This window comes from Odocoileus virginianus, chromosome 4 (assembly GCF_023699985.2).
Source record: "Odocoileus virginianus isolate 20LAN1187 ecotype Illinois chromosome 4, Ovbor_1.2, whole genome shotgun sequence".
In the NCBI taxonomy this organism is placed as follows: Eukaryota; Metazoa; Chordata; class Mammalia; order Artiodactyla; family Cervidae; genus Odocoileus; species Odocoileus virginianus.
In genome coordinates this window covers 77,318,750-77,334,723 of record NC_069677.1, presented here as the reverse complement: position 1 = coordinate 77,334,723, position 15,974 = coordinate 77,318,750, and the positions used below count along the sequence as shown (strand labels likewise).

The following is a 15,974-nucleotide window of genomic DNA, read 5'->3' as shown; positions in this document are numbered from 1 at the left end:
GCTCAAATCCTACTACTGCCTTCCAAGAGTATCTTAAGGACGCATGGCTCCCCCTCCCCCAAGTGTCGTCTTAGGGAGTGGGCCGCTGCGTATCTTTGGCTCGCTTCCTCCCACCCCGCTTCCTATCCGGCTAAGTCATCGCCGGCCTGGACTGCCTTTCCCAACTAGCCAGGTCGACATCCTCTGCGATGTAGTGCGTTTTCTTTCACCCTTCTGGGTTTTCCCAGAACTGCGGCGGGGTCTCACGATTCTTCTTCCTACTGCACTCTAGCAACGTGGAGTCTCCGTAATGTTTGCAGTACCCTCCGAACCGCAGAGGGTTAGTGTCCGAGGCCGCCCCCCTTCCCCGCATTCCTCCTCCCGTCTCCGGGCAAAGCTTCTCGGGCCGCTGTTCTACTCTTTGTAGCTGGCAAGATTTTCAGTTTTAAGGGTTTCGCGTCCTCAAAGCCAGCGTTCTTTCGTGGAGGGTCAAACGCACTGGCCCCAGTTGACCGTCTGTGATGTTCTTCTGACAGCCAGAAGCCGGAGACTCCGCCACGCCTCCTGGGCCCCTGCGGCCCCGCGTCTCGCGGCTCGGTTCTAGCTGGAAAAGCGGGAACCTGTCCCCACCCCCACCCTAGCCCCCGCCGCTGCCCCCGCCCGACCTCCGCCCCCGGCGCCAGCCCAGCCGCGCAGCCAGCCGCGCAGCCCGGCCTCCGCCTCACAATGGCCGGCTGCCGCTTCACCGCGCGCAGGGATCCCAGCCACGCGCGCTCCCTTCCCCCACCCGCCGCCTCCCCGGGGCCCGACTCCTGGCGCATACAGCCTCCTCTCTGCGTCCCCTGAGCCAGAGAAGGAGGCGAGGCTCACTCTTCCGGGCGGGGCCCAAACGTTGTTCATCCCGTGTCGCAGGTGGCTCCCACGGAGGAACTACTTTTTCTCCCGCGGAGGCACTACTTCGCGGAGGCGTCAGGGCTGGCGGCGCGCACGGCATGGCGGCGGCAGCGGCGGCGGCGCGCCTGAGATAGAGGGACGCCGGCCCGGTCAGGCCTCGGCGCGGCCTACACGCTTTGCTCGCCTGCTCCCGCCCCGGCCCCCGCCCGGCCATGGCGGAGCCTTCGCCCGCCCGACGCCCGGTGCCTCTCATCGAGTCGGGTAAGACGCGAGACGCCCGCGCCCTCCCCCGGCGCCCCCGCCCGGGCCCTGGCCCCTTTCCCGTCGCCGCGGTCTCCCCGTCTCCTGACCGGTCTCCCCGTTTCCCCGCAGAGCTGTACTTCCTCATCGCCCGGTACCTATCGGCCGGCCCATGTCGGAGAGCCGCCCAGGTGAGTGCGGGCCCGCGGGCGGTGGCCGCGCTCCGGGAGCTCCGGCCCCGCCGCCGCCCGGGGTTGCGGGAGGAGGGCGCCGGGTGGACCGGGGTGCGGCCCCCGCCCCCCTAACTGCGTGTCTCTTCGGCTGCAGGTATTGGTGCAGGAGCTGGAGCAGTACCAGGTCTGTGCTTGGTGGCGTCCCCCGCCGGCCCTGCCCGGGGGCCGCTCGATCGGCTCCCCGGCGCCCCCGCCCCTGCCCTGCCGCCCCCCGCCCTCCCACCCCCACACCCCTCCAGCCCCGCGCGGTGGTCAAATCGTGTGCATCTCGGGTCTTTGCAGTTGCTGCCGAAGAGGTTGGACTGGGAGGGCAACGAGCACAACAGGAGCTACGAGGAATTGGTGAGACTTTTGACATTTCCATCCCGATGTTTCCCAGTGCCCGCCCCCCTCCCCCGCCCCCTTTTCGGGGCTCCCGCTGGAGGGGCGAAGTGACAGAGCGGCGCTCGGAGGGGGCGGGCAGGCGGCCGGGGAGCCACGGGGACGGAGGGACTTCCCCCCGTAGGTTTTGTTTTGTTTTGGGGTGGCTGGTTTGTTTGGGCAGGAAACGGCCCCGGGGGCGGCGGGGGTAGGTGGGGGCGACCCTGTGCCGCGGTTTGTGGCGGGGTGGGTCCCCAGGTGCGGTGCGTCTGGTGAGAGCCGGGGGCGCGCCAGCCAGTCAGCGAGCTGCTCTCATCTGTGTTTCTTCGGATCCCGACTTGTAACTCGACCTCTGATTGGTCTTCCTCCATTTGCCCCTCCCAGATCCTCCAACCACTTGTTCCTAGGAATAGAAGCACCCGTGTCTGAAAGGTGGAGAGATGTTCCTTTCTCGGAACATTTTTCTTTTCTTGTCCCTCAGCAGAGTAATAAAAATCTTGCTGCTGTGAGACTCTGCCACTCCTCCAGTACTTTTGCCGCTCTAAACTGTGCTACACTTGTTGAGTGCCTTAGGAAACTTACTTGGATAAATTTTTAATATTGCTCTTTGCTGTATGTAACTGAATGTAGGCCCTAACGATGCAGTTTGTTTTGCTAGAGCACCAGTTAACATGGATTACAGTTCTCTTTTCGTTGTACTTTGTCATCTTTTTTAGTTCCTCTCACAGTATGTGATTTGGTTTGAGCCACTTGTTAGTCCTTAGTAAAATAAAACATTTTTCAGGAAAATTTTTTTTCCGACTTGTGTATTAGGACAAAGGATTTTCTTTAGTTGCATATTCAGCGTCTTGTACATGCAAAACAGCTGAGAGAAAAAGAGCTGGGTGATCTTTTATCGCAGTTCTAACAACTGCAAGTAGAAGTTGGTGTTAATATAGAATAACATCACCATTCTTAAATTATATAAAAGAACAGAAATGGAAGGATTTGTTATCTATATGACAAGTTTTTTTAAACCTTTGTTGAAGTCTAGTTAATTTAGAACATAATTTACAGTGTTATAATTTCTGCTGTACAGCAAAGTGATTGTTACACATGCTTACATTCTTTTTCATATTCTTTTCCCTTATGGTTTGTCACAGGATATTAACTATAGTTCCCTGTGCTGTTCAGAAGTACCTTGTTGTTTATCCATCCTAGATATAACAGTTTGCGCCTGTGAATCCCGAGTTCCCGGTCTGTCCTTCCCCCACTCCCACCTCCTCTTCGGCAACCACAAGTCTATTCTCCGTGTTTGTGAGTCTTTATGCTTAGTAGATACTGAACAGTTAAGTGTTGACACTTAAAGCTGGGTGAATGTAACAAAAGATTCTGTTTTAATTGCCAGTTTTAATATTTCCCTTCCTAGAGTTTTTTGAAGCGAACTCTTATTTTCAAGAAAGGGAGTTGTATAAATTCTTCATCATGGCAGAGTTTTTAATGGTTTCTTGAGTTTGACATTTTGAACATAAAGGGAATATTTAAAGGATGTTTTACTCCTGTTACTAGGTGCAAACTGTGTCCATGAAGCAGAAAAGCATAAATTTTTTTTTAGAAAAGCTCAATTTTTGAAAATCTTTATTATTGAAGTATAGTTGAATTACAGTGTGTTAATTACTGCTATATGGCAAAGTGACTCGGTTACACACATATATACATTCCTTTTCATTTTCTTTTCCATTATGGCTTATTGCAGAATATAGATAGTTCCCTGTGCTATACAGTAGAAACTTTTTTATCCATTGTGTATGTACCAGTTTGCATCTCCTAACCCCAAACTTCCAATCCAACCCTCTCCCACCGCCTCTCCCTGTCAAAGCATTGTTGATAAGACGCGCAGCTATGTTAATGAGGATAAAATTGTTTACATTTTGAAATAACCATGATGCTATAACTACTGGGAAAGTTACATTAAAAATAGATATATATATTTTTTGGCTTTTCCTGTTAGTACTGCTTAAAACTTAAAATTCTGCCTTAAGGACTTCCCTGGTGGTCCAGTGGTTAAAACTCTGTGCTTCAACTGAGATCCTTCATATACTGCACAGTCTGGCCAAAAAAATAAAAATAAAATTCTGCTTTAAATTATTCGGAATCTTGCTCTGTGATGTATCCCTGTGATGTGGCTGTGACATAACGTTTTCTCACTGCCTGGATGATTTGTCTCGTGAGGATCCTCTGCCTCCTTTACCTTCCCTCTGCCTCCTTTCCCAGCACTAAGTGGTAGACAGTGAGCTTTCTGTGTAGAGAATTATTCTTTTGTCCAGGGTATGTGAGTAGCTTCTAGTTCTCCAAACTCTTTTTCTTTTTAAAAATATTTTTTAAGAAGTATTCCTCCATGGCTAATTCATTTCAATGTATGACTAAAACCACTGCAATGTTGTAAAATAATTAGCCTCCAACTAATAAAAATAAATGGGGAAAAAAAAAAAAAGTATTCCAGGTGGCACTAGTGGTGAGGAACCCGCCTGCCAATAAGGGTTTGAACCCTGGGTCAGGAAGATCCCCTGGAGGAGCGCATGTCCGCCCGCTCCAGTATTCTTACCTGGAGAATCCCACAGACAGAGGAGCCTGGCAGGCTATGGTCCTTATGGTTCGGAAAGAGTCAGACTTGAAGCTACTTAGCAGGGACACATTCAAATATACACAAATGAGAACATATCATAAATTCATTACCAGTTTGCTATATTTTTCAATATTTGCCTTGAATTGGGCTTCATACAGGGTTCATGCATCACACTGAAGTAATCTTAAATATTTCTATCTTGTGTAGTTTTTTTTTTCCCCTTGTGCTGTAGATTTACTGAAGAGACTTGAGTTATTCTGTAGAATATTCACATTTTGGTTTTGTCTGATTCCTTATAATGTTTGTTTCTGTATGTTGTTTATTCCTTTTTCTCAATAGTTCTGATTCTTGGATCAGAACCATCTGGAAAGCTTTATAAAATCTGCCCAGGCTGTGCCCCAGACCACTTAAATCAAAATCTTTGTGGTGGACTGAACATCACTATTTTAAAGCCTTTCAAGTGATTCCAGTATCACTATCTGCACAGCTGCAGTTTATCCTAGACTTGTGACTATGCTATTAGTCCATCTTGTGCTTTGGAAGCAAGAATACTTTTGGTATTTTCTTAGGAAAATTGAAACTAGTTATCTCTCAATACCAACTCTGCATTAACAATTGAGCTTGTGAATTTTTATGTAATTTTTATTATTTATAGGTGGTAAAGAAAGGGGAAGAATGAAATAGAAGTATAGAATTAGGCATGAAAATTGGAAAGGTTTGTAAAGGAGGGGTGTATTTGAAAAAGGGAGAGAGATTTGATATACTTTGTAATTGAGTGACATGATAGATCGTTTTTTGTAGGCCAGTCTCTTCCTTAAGCAGAGAAAAAATCAAGATTCTTAAATTGTAGACTCTCATTTTATTGTTTATTGTCATTAATTTTTTTTATTTGTTTGGTCATGTTTGAATAGAACTTTTGTGTTAAGGAGAACACTTCAGAGTTATTTGTATTGAAATCAGTATTTGGTTTATTAGAATTGTAAGTAGTCATTTTTCTTAAACCTTTAAGTTCACTTACAAATCTTATAAATCTAGTAATATGTAGAAACCAGTATATTTATTTCTACATTTTGATTAGTGTTTGATTTGTCCTGGGAGTTTAGTCTTAAAGTATTTAACACGACTTAAAAAATATTAACACCACCTAATTAAATTTCCTTAGGGGTTTCCACACTATATTTACAATGATGGATTTAATCTATATGGCACATTTAGATTTAAGCATAATCTTTCTAAGAATTTTAAGTGTTGTAAATATATTTTAAGTTTATCAAGTAGATTATTTTTTATTCTTTCAAACATTAAAAATAGTTTAGTAAGTGCAACATTTGTTAGTATATCAGAGTAACTGTGACTTGTACAAATATATCTCTGCTTCTTTTCTTCACTTCTACTTATTTGTCAACCTTCCTCAGTTTATGAATTCACTGTCCAAATTAAGGGGAGAGTGGTATAACCATCCTGAGCTTCTTACTGGATTGAGAACTCAGGTTATGATAGAAAATTCTAACCCAAGATGTGAGATTCGGGTGTTCCGCCAGATAGACTCTATTGGAGTCTAAAGTTTAACCTTTTTTCTTTTTTTGATAGCAAGGCTATTTATTTACTCATTTGAAACAAAACTCCCAGGACTTCCCTGGCAGTGGTTAAGACTCTGTGCTTCCACTGCAGGGGTCAGGGGTTCCATCCCTGGTCAGGGAATTGAGATCCTGTATGCTGTGCCAAACAGCCAAAAAATGAATAACTAAAATGATACAACTATGTATTCCAAATCTGTATTGCAGCTAGTCACATTACCATTTTTGTTGTTCATTGTGGATTCTAGAGCCTTTTTTTTTCCTCTCCATATGGATTCTGCATTTTCTTTGTATACTTGACTGTAGAGATCTGTCCTTCTGTAGGCATTTCATTGATACCACTTGGGAACACTTAATGATCATAGCAGTGTGATAAGAAGCTGTAGTCTAGCAATAGGACAGTGTTAAGTTAGAAATTTGGGCTGTAATCCTGCCTTTCTAGTTGCTACTACATTTTCTTGTTCATTTGCTAAGTCGTATCTGACTCTTTGCGACCCCATGAACTGCAACATGCCAGGCTTCCCTGTCCTCCAGTGTCTTATGGAGTTTGTGCAAGTTCTTGTCCACTGAGTGAGTGATGCTATCCAACCATCTCATCCTCTGTTGCCTGCTTTTCCTCTTGCCCTCAATCTTTGCCAGCATCGTGATCTTTTCCAATCAGTAAGCTCTTTGCATCAGTGGCCAAAGTATTGGAGCTTCAGCTTCAGCACCAGTCCTTCCAATGAATGTTCAGGGTTGATTTCCTTTGGGATTGACTGGCTTGATCTCCCTGCAGTCCGAGGGACTCTAAATTAGAGTCTTCTTCAGCACCACAATTCGAAAGCATTAATTCTTCGGTGCTTTCTTTGTGGTCCAACTCTCACATCCATACGTGACTACTGGAAAAACCATAGCTTTGACACATGCAATCTCAGGCAGATTATTTAATCTCTTCCTCAGTTCTTTAGTCTGTATAACAATAAAAAGTGTTGTAAACATACTGAAAAAATGATTTTGCTGTGCTGGGTACACAGTAGTAATCAGTAGTATTTATGAGTAATAACATTGATGGGACAGTTAAGTCATAATGTGTAGACTTCCCCTTCACCTAATAGCTTAGTCCCAAATCATGGTAGTGGTGTTGCTGTCTGAGCCACTTGGTCTTGGCTGTGCTACTTTTTTCTTTGGTATCCACAACTTATTTTGATATTTCTTTTAATGAAAGTTTGTTGACAGTGATTTTCATTTTCCTTTTTGGTTTGAAAACTTGTTTTGATTTTATTAAATACATTTTTTTTTAAAAGCTGTGAAATTCTGGTTGGTTAGTTCTGTTTTTTTTTTTTTCGTTTTCAGCACATTAGTATTGAAGAGCCAGCAGTCTTACTGTTTCTTCTTTTAAGATGTGTGTGTGTTTAATTAATTAATTTGGCTGTGTTGAGCCTTAGTAGTGACACCTGGGCTTAGTTGCATTGAGGCATTTGAGCCTGTGTCCCCTACATTGTAAGGTGAATTCTTAATCACTGGACCACCAGGGAAGTCCCAATATAATGTTTTTCCCTCTGGCTGTTTTTCAAGATTTTAATTTTGTCTTTAATTTTCAGAAGGTTTATGTGATATACTATAGTCATTATCACTATATAACAAATTATCTGAAACTTACTGAATTAAAACAGCACAAATTAATTAATTAATTAATTAATTTCTATTTGGCCATGCCACACAGAATATGGGATCTTACTTGCCCGACCAGGGAAGGAACCCATGCCCCCTGCATTGGAAGCACTGAGTCTTAACCACTGGACCACCAGCGAATTCCCACAGGTTTACTGTCTCACAGTTTGTCAGAAGGCCAGGCACAACTGAGCTGAATCCTCTGTCTCAGTCTCTCAAGGTTGCACTCAAAATGTTGGCCAGAGCTGGCATTCCACTGAAAGCTTGACTGTGGAAGGAGCTGCTTCCACATTCACATGGTTTTTGGCTGGCTACAGTCCCTGGAGTGGACTCTTGGGCTGAGCGCCTTGACTCGATTCCTGGTTGGCTCTTGGTTGCCCTCAGCTCCATACTAACTTGATCTCTCCAACCTAGCAACTTGCATTGTCGGAGGATGAAAGCTGACAAGGCGGTAACCTGCAGGCAAGACAGAAGTCACACTCTTTTGTAACCTAGGAATGGATATGTTACCCAGTGTTAGTGCTCTGTTGGTTAGAAATAAGCTACTCATGGGGAGGGGACTCACAAAGTCTGTCAGTACCAGAAGGTGGAGATATTGGAGTTCGTATCAGAAACTGCCTACCACATGTGCCTTGGTGGGTGTTTTGGGCACTTGAAGATTCTCTGAGCTTCTTAAACCTGTAGGATATCAAGTAGTTCAATGAATAGCTTAAAAGTCCCATGTAGAAAGGATGGAAGCATCAGGCAGAGTAAGTATTTTGAGGAGATAATGGCTGAACATTTTCCAACATCGGCCAGTTCTAAGTCTGCTGCTGCTGTTGGCCACTCCGTCTCTTGACCCTGGGTCTCATGTTTTGTTTTGCTGTGTTTTTCATCATCTTTTGAAGTATACTGGGCCTTTTTACATCAAAAGATAGTTAGTCTCCTTAAAGAAGGTACTTGGACTTTCCTGGTGGTCCAGTGGTTAAGAGTCTGTGTTTCCATTGCATGGGGCAGGAGTTTGATTCCTGGTTGGGGAACTAAGATCCCACATGCTTTCAGATGTGGTCAAAAAAAAAAAAAAAAAAGGTGTGCCTCTCACCACCCCCTCCTCCGGCAGCCCCCCAAGCTATTAGTGTGGGATTGGGTCAGTCTCATTTGTATCTGATCATCTCTGACCTTTTGTGTGACTTTAATTGCGTTCATTTAATAACTGGCTCACATGTTTTGAGGGTGGGATTAAGACTTTCTTTTTCAGCCAATTTTGAAATTTGGGCCATAATGAGATTCTTGGGAGGTCATACTTTATGGCCCAGTTGCCAGCTTTCCAGACTTCGTAAGATCATGTACTGTTTTATAGTTCAGCTGCCAACTTTTTGTTTGATGAAGAATTCTCTTTGCTCTCCAGTCCAGCCATTGGCTTTCTACCTTGAACTATCCTTACCTTAGGAGGTTTCTCTCCTAGCTGCTCTGTGTCCAGTTTTTGGCCCTGTGTAGTTGGTGAAGGCCTATGGAAGGGAATGGGAGTGGGTGCCACTTACTCTGAGGAAGCTCCTTAGCATTCTCATCACTTGTGCGAGTCTGCAGGCGGTTGTTTAAAGGTTTGGCAGATTTTTTCTTTTTCTCGTCTGTGTCAGTTCTTCCTGCCTGTCTGCAAGGGATGAAAACAGCTGAAGTCTTGTTTTTTGTTCACAGAAGGGCTTATCAGTTTCTGGGGTGTAGTTAATTTAGATTTGTTTCCTTAGCTCTGTGAAGGGTAGGTATTGATAAAAGTTATTTTGAAGATAATCCAGCTTGTTCTCTCTTAGAAAAAGTTATTTTTGGTTGCACTGGGTCTTGCTGAGTGAGGGCTTTAGTGTGGTGCTTGGGCTTCTGATTGAGGTGGCTTCTCTTGTTGCAGGACATGAGTTCTAGGCACGCAGGCTCAGTGGTTGTCTCTCACAGGCTTCATTGTTTGGAAGCATGTGGAATATTCATTCCCAGACCAGGGATCGAACCCATGTCCACTGCATTGGTAGGCGGATTCTTAACCTTTGGACCACCAGGGAAGTCCCAGGTTGTTCTCATTTTTAAGGTGAGAATTAGTTGGGACGTGTAGTAAGCTAGTGTATACAAAGTTATTACTACAGTGTCAGATAATAATCACTGTGTAAAGTATTAGCTGTTATTAATGTAATGAATTAGTCAAAACCTTTAAATACTTAGATATGTACATTGTAAATATACATTATTACCTCTTATTATTTTTGTTAATGTGGAATCTGAAGTCCTAGTGAGTACTTTGTCTAGCTTTCCCATAACTAGTTAGATGTAGAGTTAGAACTGTTAACTGTATTTCCTGTGGATTTGGAGAGTCCCTGACCCCTTTTTTTCTGGTATCAGTTAGTTAAATTATCATTGGTTTACGTGAGGCCGGGTTTTAGATGGAGAGACCTTTGCCTGAGAAAGACCTTGTGGTAGGGCCTCAATTTAAAGCCTTAAAACTTGACCATATTTTTATGTAAATATTTGAAGATATTGATAGTGACCTTTCTATAGGTATTTAAAAACTGGCATGTAATCAGTTCATTAGCTTTTCTGTGTGAACTGTGGCTTAAAATAGGCCTAATGTTAAAGCTTGTTTACGTCCATTGTAGAATATTCAGAAAATGCAAAAGCAAAGAGAAAATGCAAAAAATCACTAAAATGAGAAGTGTTTATTTTTCTTTATGCATATAATCTAACAAAACTGGGGTAAAAAAGTTAATTCCTTGCCATTTCTCTGGAAAATTTTACCTAACTATGTGCTTCTTGGACATTTGGTTGGTTTCCAGGTTTTTCTATTAGTGATTCTGTGAATATCAAAATGAGAGCTATATGTCTATGTATTTATTTGTCTGTGTACATAATTGTCCCTTGTAATACATTTCTAGAAATTTAATCATTGAGTAAAATGGTTTCCTGACTTCCCTGGTGGCTCAGCTGATAAAGGGTCCACCTGCAGTGCGGGAGACCTGGGTTCGATCCCTTGGTTGGGAAGGTCCCCTGGAGAAGGGAATGGCGACCCACTCCAGTGTTCTGGCCTGAAGAATTCCATGAACTGTATAGTCCATGGGATCACAAAGTCAGACAGGACTGAGTGACTTTCACTTCACAAAATGGTTTACATTTTATAATAGTTGATTTGTTCTCCTTAGGTTTCTTCCTTTTTAAACTTTCTACTACTGTATGCAGTAATACACTGATTTCATACCCACATAACCTTTTTAATCTCTGTTAATTTGATGGATCAAATAGTATTCATGGTTAAGGTTTGAGGCATTTTTTGCCAAGTATTGCACAGAAAAGCTTTAACCTTTGTATTTTCTCTCTCAGTTTTCTCAGCAACCCTATTACCTTATATGTATCATGATTTCCTGTTTGAAATGAACTTGGAAGAGACAAGTAACTTGGATGAGGTTATGTTTATCTGGGCTGTATGCTGTGCTTTGTGTGTTGACCATTCAGTAATGCGTGGTGCATTTATGCAATAAATAAGTATCTGCCATATTCGCAGTTCCAGGGGTACCAGTCTGGAGGAGATGGACAAGGCTCCTATGTTCATGGAGCTGGCCCCTTGAGGTGTAGCTGACCAGGAGCAGCATACCAGTTACTGTAATACAAATTGTATATCTATTCTTTTATTTTTTTTCTATGCCATTTATAATTTCTTTTTTAATGTCTTTATTTTAGCATTTGGTTAATATATTTGAGTCTAGCCTTTTCCAGTTTGTCAGTCAGTTAACGAGTACCATCTGAGTCATCTCTCTTTGTAGAGAATGCAGTCATCATTATTTTCTAAGTTCTTTCTGACTTTCCTCCATGATCTTTTTTGTTCCTGTGACATTCTGTACTGTTTTCATGAAGGTGATCATTACATACTAGGGAATTGGCTCTGAACTGTAACTTAACCAATAGCTGTGAAGCCATGGGTCCTTTCTGGCTTTTTATTTGGGAATTACTATTTCTGTTGTGAGGGTTTAATTGCATTTACCTAGTATTTGATACATTTCTGGGCTTAGCAGCTGAACCTTTGAATCTCCATCAGCTACATTTCTTTTATATGACTCTGTAAACTCTTGATTTATGTTTGTATTGTATTTTATGAATTTGTTTTAAAGATGTAGTTAAAAGAATAAGTTTTATTTCTTTTGATCATTTGAAATAGGTACATTTCTTTTGATCATTTGAAACAGGTACAGACATCTCGGTGAAATAATGAGCTCAGACTGACTAGGAGATGTTTTGCCTTAGTGTTGAAATCTATGGTCTTTACTATGTACATGTGACTGAAATTATTTGACCAAGAACTTTTATTATTTCATATCTTCTGTAGGCTGTAGCTTTTGTAAAATTCATGTGTTTAAAAGTGCAGCTGTATTGGGAATTCCCTGGTCATCCAGTGATTAGGACTCTGCGCTTCCACTGCAAGGGTCACAGGTTGGATCTCTGGTTGGGAAACTAAGATTCCACAAGCTGTGTGGCCAAAAAAAAAAAAAGTGTGCCGGTCTCTTCTCTTTTATTGGGTTGGCCAAAAATTTCCTTTGTTTTTTAAGTAAAAATAAGAGACGGTTTTTCATTTTAACCGAGAACTTTATTGAGCATGTTCACCATTTTGTTCCAATACCTTCTGCCTTTTTTCAGGCAACATCATAATTCCATCTTCCTCGATTTTTTTTTTTTAATCTTTTTGAACAAAGAACTATTCCAGTGGCCTTTTACGGTCTTTCAGGGAATTGAATTTTTTTTCATTAAGAGAATTTTGAAAAGACCATCCAAAGGTGCAGTGTCTGAATATAGCAGATAAATCAGAGCTTCCCAGCCAAGCTGTAACAGTTTTTGTCTGGTCATCAAAGAAACATGGGTCTTGTGTTATCGTGATGGAAGATTATGCATTTTTTTGTTGTCTAATTCCAGACGCTTTTCGATGAATACTGCTTTCAGTTGGTCTAATCAGAACTAATCATTAGGTTTTCTGGAAGGAGCTCATAATAGAGGACTCCCTTCCAGTCTTACCATGTACACAGCATCACTTTCTTTGGATGAAGACCAGCCTTTGATATGGTTGGTGGTGGTTCATTTTGCTTACCCCATAATCTCTTCCATTTCACGTGATTGCAAAATAGCCACTTTTCATCGCTTGTCACAATTTGCTTTAAAAAACAACTGTTTTCATTATGTTTAAGTAGAGATTCACATGCAGAAATGCAGTCAAGAAAGTTTTCTTTGCTTAGCTTATGTGGCACCCAAATATCAAAGCAATGAACATGACCAAGTGGGTGCAAATGATTTTCAGCACTTGATTTGGATTATTTAAATTTTTTATTTATTTAATTTTGGTGGTTCTGCGCTTTCATTGCTAACTAGAGGATTGTCTCTAGTTGTGGTGAGTGGGGGCTGTTCTTCACTGTGGTATGCAGCCTCTTTATTGCGGTGGCTTTTCTTGTTGCAGAGCACAGGATCTAGGTGCTCAGGCTTCAGTAGTTGCGGCACTCAGGCTCAATAGTTGAGGCTCTAGAGCGCAGGCTCAGAAGGTGTGGCTTACTTGCTCTGCAGCATGTGAAATCTTCTGGAGCAAGGATCAAAGCCATGTCCCCTGCATTGCCAGGCAGATTCTTATCCACTGTGCTACCGGGGAAGCCTTGATTTGGATATTTTGAGTATGTTGGCTGACTGCCTCATTGTAGAACTATTCTCAATGTCTCGCTTTGATTGTTATCAACTTCATCTGGTCTGCCTGACCATGGAGCATCATCCAGTGAGAAACCTCCAGCACAAAACTTCACAAACCACCTTTGACACGTTTGGGATCAGTCACAGCACCTTCTCCATACACTGCACAAGTCTTTTGTGTTGGGTTTTTACTTTTCTTGAAATAATAAAGCATAATATGCCAAAAATGTTGCTTTTTTCCCCTAGCTTCAATTTTAAAATGGCTACACAAAAATTCACCAATTTCAATAAGTTTTTTTTTTTAATGTATGCTGATATGACAGTTGTCACAAGACAATCTAACAAAATTACTTCAAATGAAGTTAAGACAACTAAGTGCTACGAAAGCCATTGTAACTGTGAAAACGAATGAACTTTTTGGCCAACCCAGTGCTAACATCTTGTTAAACATTTTTAAAAATGAAGTTTTTTTGGGGGGCGGTGGATATTTATTTCTTTATTAAGTTCCATATAGGATTCAGACTTTAATAAGTCCATGTTTTGGTCATTTTCAGCTTAGAAAATTCTGTTATCTTGATTTGATACAGCAGAAATCTCAGAATGCGGCTTCCCAGATGGTGCTGGCACTAGTGTTAAAGAACCCACCTGCTAATGCAGGAGACTTAAGAGACGCTAGTTCAATCCCTGGGTCAGGAACATCTTCTGGAGGAGGGCATGGCTACTCACTCCAGTATTCTTGCCTGGAGAATCCCATGGACAGAGGAGCCTGGCAGGCTACAGTTCATGGGGTCGCACAGAGTCAGACAAGACTAATGCACACAAATTTCAAGAAGCTTCAGAAGTCAGTTGATTTATGGATAAAGTCCCTGAGAATTTTGCTTTCTGTATTTTACTCTTGTCAGATGATCTGATGATAGGTCTAGAAACAGCGAAAGAACTCTCTTAATCAAGAAAATTAGGTATCTTATGGGAATTCCTGGCAGTCCACTGGTTAGGACTTTCACTGTCAGGGCCAGGGTTCGATCCCAAACAAGCAGACAATATCAAAAATGTTAGATTTTTTTTCTCCTGAGTAGTTTGTAATTTGGAAAAGCTTAAATGGTCTAGAAAGAGGGGTCATTGTTTTGCTAAGGGAGGATGAAAATGATATTAATAGATTGCATAAAAATGCTAGCTAAGGCTGTATCCCTTGTTTAACATAGCAGTCAGCATTAATAGCATTTTCTAGGCAAGCCTGGCTTGATTGAGATGGTTGGCAGATTACTTTGTTACAGATACTCGGATTGGTAAACATGCTGTTAGGATTGGTGAGATTGCATGTGGCATGATAGACTTATCAAATATATTTGCTGAGAAACAGTGGCTTAAGTAACAATAAAGATCTCCAATGGTTTCTTACATGTCTATAAATAGAATCGATGTAGGGGTCTAATGGTGTCACTAGAGTCAGTCTTTGCCTTTCTTCTTCAGCAGCCTTGCCATTTTGGTCTTTTTACCTCAGACTCTCAGTTTTTACGTTGTTGGATGGTTTTTTGCAGTTCTTGTCATCATACCCTAGAAATGCTGGGAGGGAAGAATTCTTTGTTCCTGTGACTATTTTATAGGGAGGAGAATTTTTCCAGGAATGTTCCCTTGCCTCAGGAGATTTCTTCTCAGTTTCATTGGCCAGAACTAGATCATGTGGTCTCTTGGTTATGAAAGAATCTGGAAAAGTGAGGTAATGCTGAAGTGGGGAGGTGATGGCTGTTGGGTAAGCAAGCAGTCACTGTTCTGAGAAGCTAGAGCTAGTTAACTTTCTGTAGTTAAAACGCACTGAAGCGCTTTTACATGAAGATCTCATGCCAGCACTAGAACATTTCTCTGCGTAGGTCCTTTTGTCTATACTGTTAAGCTCTTTTTTCCTCTTACTTCTGTGGTAATATTCTAAACTTGCACTTTTTAAATAAAGAATAAGGTCTGTCATCAGAAGCTGAGGAGAATTTCTTAAGCAAGGAAGACACCAAATTTTGTATTTTGTGTAAAAGGCAGGGCTTCCTGTCACTTGTGTTTCATTGTTGTACTGTAATTTTCATTGTTACAGGAGTTATGGTAGTTTACTCATACATTTTCCATTGCAGAATTTTTGGATGTAGCTTAAGATAACTTTGAGGGAAAGGTAACGGTCAGACAGGTACATCTTTAAGATATTGAATATTCATTTTAGGTCCTGGTTAGATTACAGCATCCCAAACTTTACAGAACAAGCTATTTTCCCCCATAATTTTCCAATTAGGTTATCTAGACTCTACTCCCACTTTCTATAACTGCTACCTAGGGCTTGAAGAGGCTCATGATCACTATGACCAGAACTTGGTGATAATGACACAGTGATTCTAGGGTTATGGCTGATAAACTTCCTGAAGCTGAATATGGCTACAATGAACAAGATGGTAGAGGGATTGGCTGTTTGACCATTGGAGGGACTTGGTTTCTGGCCTGACTCCTGAGAACCTTGTATAACTGATTACTGATTGAAGCTCTTGTTAGAAACTGTTACTCATGCTCCTGTCTAGGACTTGAAAATATTAAAGGAAAATTACCTATTTATTACTTATTATATTAATTTTTATCAATATATTTTTAAAAATTCAGAACTGTTTTTTTTTTGGTCTATATTGGACTGTATTATTTTTCAGATACATCTTATTTTGTATGAGAATAGGATGTGCCCCCCACGCCAGATCTCTGATTATTATTATTATTTTGATTTGGTTACGTTAGAATCCT

General features: G+C 41.9%; 1 protein-coding gene across 1 annotated transcript in view; it reads left to right on the top strand.

The window, feature by feature from the left end:
* Positions 1-983: 983 nt before the first annotated feature.
* BRWD1 (bromodomain and WD repeat domain containing 1) overlaps positions 984-15,974 on the top strand; it is a 123,001-nt gene continuing 108,010 nt past the window's right edge. The window contains exons 1-4 of the mRNA XM_070466778.1: positions 984-1,134; positions 1,246-1,304; positions 1,441-1,470; positions 1,629-1,688. Of these exons, the coding sequence (XP_070322879.1) occupies positions 1,086-1,134; positions 1,246-1,304; positions 1,441-1,470; positions 1,629-1,688 (198 nt within the window). The 5' untranslated portion in view covers positions 984-1,085. The remainder of the gene's footprint in view (positions 1,135-1,245; positions 1,305-1,440; positions 1,471-1,628; positions 1,689-15,974) is intronic.